This window comes from Oncorhynchus mykiss, chromosome 9, assembly GCF_013265735.2.
Source record: "Oncorhynchus mykiss isolate Arlee chromosome 9, USDA_OmykA_1.1, whole genome shotgun sequence".
NCBI lineage: Eukaryota > Metazoa > Chordata > Actinopteri > Salmoniformes > Salmonidae > Oncorhynchus > Oncorhynchus mykiss.
The window spans coordinates 24,219,892-24,228,465 of NC_048573.1; the positions used below are offsets into that span (position 1 = coordinate 24,219,892).

General features: G+C 42.5%; 1 protein-coding gene across 2 annotated transcripts; it reads right to left on the bottom strand.

Annotated features, from left to right (window-relative positions):
- Positions 1-4,937: 4,937 nt before the first annotated feature.
- Positions 4,938-8,318, bottom strand: LOC110531776 (DNA damage-inducible transcript 4-like protein). Of its 2 annotated transcripts, none has more exons than XM_021615181.2 (3): positions 8,161-8,318; positions 7,400-7,521; positions 4,938-6,151 (listed from the first exon to the last, which is right to left on the bottom strand). In XM_021615181.2, the coding sequence occupies exons 2-3, from the start codon at positions 7,488-7,490 to the stop codon at positions 5,661-5,663; spliced, it is 582 nt and encodes a 193-aa protein (XP_021470856.2). In that variant the 5' UTR covers positions 7,491-7,521; positions 8,161-8,318; the 3' UTR covers positions 4,938-5,660. The 2 variants fall into 2 exon arrangements, with proteins under 2 accessions (XP_021470856.2, XP_021470857.2); XM_021615182.2 differs by lacking the exon at positions 8,161-8,318 and adding an exon at positions 7,671-7,845.
- Between the last annotated feature and the right edge of the window lie 256 nt (positions 8,319-8,574).

Below are 8,574 nucleotides of genomic sequence, written 5' to 3' on the forward strand. Positions count from 1 at the left end.
GGTGTGACCACCATTTCCCTCATGCAGCGTGACACATCTCCTTCGCATAGAGTTGATCTGCCCAGTACAGTTGAAACAGGGATTCATCCATGAAGAGCACTCTTCTCCTGCATGCCAGTGGCCATCGAAGGTGAGAATTTCCCCACTGAAGTCGGTTATGACACAGAACAGCGGTCAGGTCAAGACCCTGGTGAGGACAACGAGCACACAGATAAGCTTCCCTGAGATGTTTTTTTACAGTGTGTGCAGAAATGGTTGGTTGTGCAAACCCACAGTTTCATCAGCTGTCTGGGTGGCTGATCTCAGACATCCCCGCAGGTGAAAAAGCCTGATGTGGAGGTCCTCTGCTGGTGTGGTTACACGTGGTCTGAGGTTGTGAGGCGGGTTGGATGTACTGCCAAATTCTCTATAGAGAAATTAACATTTGATTCTCTGGCAACAGTTCTGGTGGACATTCCTGCAGTCAGCATACCAATTGCACGCTCCCTCAAAACTTGAGAAATCTGTGGCATTGTGTAGTTTGACAAAACTGCATATTTTAGAGTGGCCATATTTTAGAGTCCCTAGCACAAGGTGCACCTGTGTAATGATAATCTTGTTTAATCAGCTTCTTGATATGCTACACCTGTCAGGGGGGTGGATTATCTTGGCCAAGGAGAAATGTTCACTAACAAGGGTATAAACAAATTTGTTCTCAGAATTTGGGAGAAATAAGCTTCTTGTGCGTATGGAAAATATCTGGGATTTTTTACTTTAACTCATGAAACATGAAACACACTTTACATGTTGCGTTTATATTTTTGTTCCGTGTAGTTTCTGTTCCAGTACAGCACTTATAGTTGAAATGCTTTTAGTTGAAAGTAATAGTGAAAATGCTTTGTTGCAAACCCAATTCCGGATTTGAGATGTTTTTTTTTCTTCAGTTATGGCTTCCTTCTTGCCTCTCTGTCACATATACAGTTCTGTAGTGACTGGGATATTGTTGACATTGTTTTGCAGACATAGAGCAATGATTAAACATTATTTTTCATTATGGCACTAATGCAGTATGGGGTCAGGAAGACCTAGATTCAGGGCCCCATTTTTGCAACACAGAAAAGTAGCATCAGTGTCTAAAGATTACTATTACGTATTACTCAAAATGTTGCATTTATCAAAAGACCTTCGATGGTGTCCAAGAGAGGCTGACGATTGAAAAGGAAACAGTGCAGATACAGAGTATTTGAAGTCCATTTTGACAAAGCACAGCTTTTTTGGCACTGTCAAAAGGTATACCACAGTCAGCTCGCATCATCTTCAAGACCCTGGTGCTTGCCAATGGAGCAGCCAGGATAAGTGTGTCTGCTAAATGACAAAAATGTACACTACATGACCAAAAGTATGTGGAGACCTGCTTGTCACACATCTCATTCCAAAATCATGGGCAGTAAAATGGAGTTGGTCCCCCCTTTGCTGCTATTACAGCCTCCACTCCTCTGGGAAGGCTTTCCACTAGATGTTGGAACATTGCTGAGTAGACTTGGTTACATTCAGCCACAATAGCATTAGTGAGGCTGGGCACTGATGTTGGGCGATTAGGCCTGGCTCACAGTTAGCATTACAATTCATCCCAAACGTGTTTGATGGAGTTGAGGTCAGTGCCCTGTTCAGGCCAGTCAAGTTCTTCCACACCAACCTCGACAAACCATTTCTGTATGGACCTCGTCTTTGTGCAAGGGGGCAATGTCATGCTGAATCAGGAAAGGTCCTTCCCCAAACTGTTGCCACAAAGTTGGAAGCATAGAATCATCTAGAATGTCATTGTATACTGTAGCGTTAAGATTTCCCTTCACTGGAGCTAAGGGGCCTAGTCTGAACCATGAAAAACAGCCCCATATCATTATTCCTCCTCCACCAAACTTTACAGCTGGCACTATGCATTGGGGCAGGTAGCATTCTTCTGGAATCCACCAAATGTAGATTTGTCCGTCGGACTGCCGGATGGTGAAGCGTGAGTCATCACTCCAGAGAGCGGCAAGTTTTACACCACTCCAGCTGAAGCTTGGCATTGCGCACGGAAACCCATTTCATGAAGCTCCCAACGAATAGTTATTGTGCTGACGTTGCTTCCAGAGGCAGTTTGGAACTGAGTAGTGAGTGTTGCAACTGAGGACAGACTATTTTTACGCGCTACGTGCGTCAGCGGTCTCGTTCTGTGAGCTGTGTGGCCTACCACTTCGCGGCTGAGCCGTTGTTGCTCCTAGATGTTTCCACTTCACAATAACAGCACGTACAGATGACCGGGGTAGTTCTAGCAGGGCAGACATTTGATGAACTGACTTGTTGGAAAGGTGGCATCCTATGACGGTGCCACATTGAAAGTCACTGAGCTCTTCAGTAAGCCCATTCTACTGACAATGTTTGTCTAGGGAGATTGCATGGCTGTGTGCTTGATTTTATATACAGTTGAAGTCGGAAGTTTACATACACTTAGGTTGTAGTCATTAATGCTCGTTTTTCAATCACTTCACAAATTTCTTGTTAACAAACTATAGTTTTGGCAAGTCGGTTAGGACATCTACTTTGTGCTACTTTCATTTTTCCAACAATTGTTTACAGACAGATTATATCACTTATAATTCACTGTATCACAATTCCAGTAGGTCAGAAAATGATGTCATGGCTTTAGAAGCTTCTGATAGGCAAATTGACATCATTTGAGTCAATTGAAGGTGTACCTGTGGATGTATTTCAAGGCCTACCTTCAAACTCAGTGCCTCTTTGCTTGACATCATGGGGAAATCAAAAGAAATCAGCCAAGACCTCAGAAATAAAATTGTAGACCTCCACAAGTCTGGTTCATCCTTGGGAGCAATTTCCAAACACCTGAAGGAACCACGTTCATCTGTACAAACAATAGTACGCAAGTATAAACACCATGGGACCACGCAGCCATCATACCACTCAGGAAGGAGACGCGTTCTGTCTACTAGAGATGAACTTACTTTGGTGCGAAAAGTGCAAATCAATCCTAGAACAGCAAAGGATCTTGTGAAGATGCTGGAGGAAACAGGTACAAAAGTATCGATATTCACAGTAAAACGAGTTCTATATCAACATAACCTGAAAGACCGCTCAGCAAGGAAGACGCCACTGCTCTAAAACCGCCATAAAAAAGGCAGACAACTGTACATGGGGACAAAGATCGTACTTTTTGGAGAAATGTCCTCTGGTCTGATGAAACAAAAAATAGAACTGTTTGGCCATAATGACCATCGTTATGTTTGGAGGAAAAAGGGGGACGCTTGCAAGCCAAAGAACACCATCCCAACCTTGAAGTACGGGGTGGCAGCATCATGTTGTGGGGATGCTTTGCTGCAGGAGGGACTGGTGCACTTCACAAAATAAATGGTATCACAAGGAAGGAAAATGTGGATATATTGAAGCAACATCAGTCAGGAAGTTAAAGCTTGGTCGCAAATGGGTCTTCCAAATGGACAATGATCCCAAGCATACTTCCAAAGCTGTGGCGAAATGGCTTAAGGACAACAATGTCAAGGTATTGGAGTGGCCATCACAAATCCTTGAACTCAATTCCAGAGAAAATGTGTTCGGAACTGAAAAAGCGTGTGCGAGCAAGGAGGCCAACAAACTTGACCCAGTTACACTAGCTCTGTCAGAAGGAATGGGCCAAAATTCACCCAACTTGTGGGAAGCTTGTGGAAGGCTACCTGAAACGTGACCCAAGTTAAACAATTTAAAGGTAATGCTACCTAATATTGAGTGTATTTAAACTTCTGACCCACTGGGAATGTGATAAAATAATTAAAAGCCAAATTCGAGCTCTATTATTGACATTTCATTCTTAAAATAGTGATCTAACTGACCAAAGACAGGGAATTGTGAAAAGCTGAGTTCAAATGTATTTGGCTAGGGTGTATGTAAACTTGACTTCAACTGTATGTACAGGATTTGGACCTGATAGCTGAAGTTCCATCTAGAAAAATCTTTGATGAGATGTTTGCACCACTGTAGTGGCCTGGGAGTGCCTGGTTCTGTACAATGTGGGCTCATGTAGATACTTACAGCTGATGATTCCTGTTGACTCATGAGGGAATCGCACATTTAACAACCTGTTCCTTACAACACTGGACACTTAGTGTAACATTCAGTAAACTAATGGAGTCAAACTCATCCAAGCAATCACTAGCCAATGATGGCGGACAGACAAAAGTCATGACAAACATGTAAAGGATAGTTCGTAGCCAGCAACTACCGTATATGGGTTAATTATCCCATAGACACATTGCAAGTGTGTCACCCTATTGCTTTTAGTGGTCTCCCTTTCATTGCATTTAGTGGAAGGCCTGATGCATGGTGTAAGTTGGTGCTCTCATTTATAGAATACTAAAAATGAAAATGAACTGTTCGCAATGCATGGCACTAGAATGTTTATTTTTATATAAATATTTTGATGACATTTCTACGTCAAACCAAGTTCTGTAGGTTGGGATTATGTTAGGGGTGCATGTTGCCCAATGAGTCTCAACATTAGTCACCAATAAAACATTTCATAAGGTAGTCCAACTGCTGTAACTTTGCAATAGGTTTAGTACTGTAGCGGGGAAAAGGACATACTGAAGAGAAATAGAAATGCAACATGTAAAGTTTTGGCACCATGTTTCATGGGCTGAAAGATCCCAGAAATGTTCTACACAAACAGATTATTTCTCAACTCGAGCACAAATGTGTTTACGTCCTTGTTAGCAAGGACTACCCCAGTCTCATTCATGGCACCAGAACATGCAGAGCTGGCTTGGTGACAGATTATCCAACATCGCCTGTTGGAAAAATTACAATTGAATTATTTCTTAGGAAATTTAAAATGGCAACCAACTTCAGGAGTGTGGGGCATCTGAACAGAATGAACACATTAACAGTTGAAAAGTGACTCAAGGTAGGTTTAAAATGTTTAATTGTCAAAGACAAGATTGCCATTGCCTTTAACAGGAATCTCAACTAAACAAAAAAATCCTAAGTTTAAACAGCCATCAATTGAGAAAGGTATAAAAAGAACAAGCCCTGAAGAACCCCTGTGGAGCTAGGATCTAACAAGTGTAAGAAAAAACATTTAGATGAAGAAAGATCTAAGTGGCAGTTTAAGGCATCCGTCAAGGTTGGAGCCCGTCAATGAGCAGCATGTTCACAAGGACAAACATTCAATGGCTCGCTAACAAACACTTACATACCCTCAATTCAGCATTGAACACCAACATTATGGCCCCCCCAAACTTTTCCAAGTCCTGTTCCTATAGCCTCTAGGTGGGTTTACTTTGCTGCACAGCAGTGGACAAATCTGGAAACAAACGGATTGGCAAAGTTTGTTCAAAGTGAAGTGAAGTCAAAAAAAAAAAGTTATGCTAATCTTGTTTAGGCATTTGACAATCCATTACAGTAACCAAGACTTGTCCGTCCACTTTGAGTAATCAGTTGTAGAATCCTGGACATTGGAACAGACAGGACAACAATAACCTTTGCACAACACTACTCGTTCACAAACTGTATTCATACAAAAAAACATGTAGAAAATTAGACCCTCCAGGAGTGAAAAGCATTGTACATGCCACCCCAAGGACAGCTGACTGAACCATGGTGTCCCACCTTCCTCAATTTCCCCCTTCTCAGTACTCCTCTACCACAGTACCAGCCAAGGATGAGTAGAGCTTCTTCTTGATGAGCCGGAAGCCAGGACTGAGTTTGAGCGCATGCCTGAAGCCTGGAGTGAAACACGCACCAATGTGCAGGAAGTCCCTGAGACTGGGCCATGCGCTACAGTCCTGCTTGAACACCAACGTCAGCTCAAAGGTGGGCACAACGTCTGCATTGTACACGATGCGCTCCAGCTGCTTACAGCACTGTTCCTGCTCCAGGTGCACGTAGAGTACACAGCCGCGTAGGCCGCACGGCTCGCCCGACGACAGGCGCAGTACATCGCGTGCTATCCTCAGAGTCAGCGTCTCAGGGACCAGCACCTTAGAGCAACGCATGGTGGTCTTCTTGGCCCGTGACAGACAGTTCTCTAACATCTTGGCCAACTGCTGACACGTCCTGTCCTCAGACACCTCCACATTCAGGTGGGGCTCAGCCAAACAGTGGTCCCAGGAATCCAGCTCTGACAGAAGACAAAGTTGAGTGATGTTTAAAAGACAACACAAAATTGCATACTATGGGCCTCAGTCAAATACAAGAACATTTAATAAAGTCAGGCGTGTAGCTTAAGGGGGAGACATGGACCCCCACCCCCAGTATTAGAGACAGGCCAATTTGACCCAGTCAATAATATACCATGAGGAATTTGATTGAAAATTCCCACTGACATTGCACAGCAGTAAGCTGGTTTATTTCTCCTTTATACATCAATATGGAAGTGAAACCATGTTTGTTTATGCTTTCTTGAGTAAGTGGTGTTCTTATATCATATTTGTGCAGAAGTAGCAGTTTGTGCAATTGGGTAAGTGAAAGGGCATAGACTGTTCCCCATGACTGACAATTTGGGACAGTGATATAGCTAATGATTAGCACAAATAGATGGGCAAACCCCATGAGTCTGACCATTTATTCATAACCACAATGCTGAATTAGTTGGCCTACAGATGATCATTCTTATTGTTCACACACCAGCCTGATAATATGGACCAATTTGTCAGGCTCATTTGAGGGGGAAATTATATTTTAATAGTGTCACTATTTGATTTCCATACATTGGAGTCACCTGGGCTGCATTCAGGATGAAAAGACAAACAAAAACATGCAACAAAAGGTTGTGTCCCACTGCTTAGACATTGGCATTTGACCTATCAGCTAACCACATGTTATAGCAATCGGTCAGTCAATGACAGTCATGTGGCGCAAAGGCCTCCCAAAGTGTCATGTCATCTTCACTGCCAGAATCCACTGGATAGCCTAACCACCATAATGCTTATTGGCTTTCACCTAGCCAGTCCTCTCAGGTCAGTGAGAAGGAAATGAGACTTGAGCCAGAGTCATGGTGCATGGACTAGTCAACATTACACGTTCTCTGCACTCAATCTTTATAATTGTCAGTTGAGGTATGTGACTTCAATTGCAATGTGTCATAGAAGTAAAAAATGTAACTACAGTACAACAGCTACAGTCATTATGAAGTGTGCATTCAAATCTCACATTGATACATGCCAACAACTTTAATTGAAGAAACGGAGTCCTGTTTGCTAGCATATGATAAAATATGACTCCACCATCCCCTTCAATTCTTCCCTGCAAATACGCACAAATATTGGCGTAAACAAGCGCTGAATGAATGGATTGGAGAATTTAGAAATGCCCCAGTTGCAATATGCTCACATGAACGTATACATTGGAGACAGCTCAAAACGCTTACCATTTTCAATACAAGTCTGGTCGTATCTACGGTCAATCAATTCTGATATGAATTCCGGGTTTTTACTCTTCAGTTTGCTTGTAGCAACCATGGCGACAACCCTTAGTTCCTTTTTTAAAGTGCTGTAAAAAATAAAGGTACATTTTATTAACATGTTGCAATAATTCACAAGCCAACTTCGCATAGCCTACACTTTGATAGCTAGTAAGCATTCTAATTTAAACACAAAGCTTATAAAATGCTCAAAATAGATCAATTTGTATCTAGTTACTGTTAAGATCTTCGTAAATTAAATCTGGAGTGCCAAAGCGCGCTCCCTAGACGTTCGTAAATTCAGAGCGTTTCGCTTCCGAGCGGCACAGTGGACGCTCTGGCCGAGGAGTAGGGCTGACCCGAGCGTTCTGACCTCAACGGCAGTCAAGCACCCAAGCTAACTGGCTAACATCGGCTAGCTACTTCAAGACAAATGAGAACACCTCCCTCTGACCATTTCAGTCTCCCCAGTAGATCTGGTTATGATGTTCATGTTATCCAGAGCGTTGGTGACTAACTGCGCTGCTGACAATTTAATTCCGCTATTTTTGCAAAAGTGTTCGTAAATTCTTCAATTACTCTGCGCTTTGGCACACTGACGAGTATGTATGCGCTCTCTCTCTATATCTACAACTTCTGTATAACATTTTTGGTTAGTCCTAATAATGACGCAAAACGTTCGCTTGCAGCATCAGAACACTCAACAAGTACTGAATAAAATAGCTTACCTTGCTATGTTTGTTCAATATAAATTATATATTTTTTTTATAAAGGCTCTATTATACTTTCCCCACATAGGCTACAACCCAATACACCTCCCACAAACATGAACACTGCCTACAGCTAGAGCAACCTGTTGGGGGTATTTATACTCTTCTCCTCACAGCTCACGCTGCTTTGTCCAATCGGAATCAGTTTATCGTTCTGGAAATTGCTGAAGTTAATCACCCGTTCAAGCAACACACCTTGCGCTTTTCAGGGCTCTCAGAGAACGTCTGCCCCGAAGCACATGATTGGCCACGGAAGAAATTGCGTCAACCAATAATCAATTAACATTAATTTGTTGCTACCTGCATTTTTCAATCACTCACGTGCAATAATTCTTCTGTTAAAAAAGTTATAGTAATCAAAGTACCATATTC

Bases quoted from the DNA above. Each gene is read 5' to 3' on its own strand.
- LOC110531776 (XM_021615181.2), bottom strand. From the start codon at position 7,490: ATGGTTGCTACAAGCAAACTGAAGAGTAAAAACCCGGAATTCATATCA. The intron at 6,152-7,399 runs GTAAGCGTTTTG...GTCTTCTGTCAG, and splicing joins CCAGACTTGTATTGAAAATG to AGCTGGATTCCTGGGACCAC.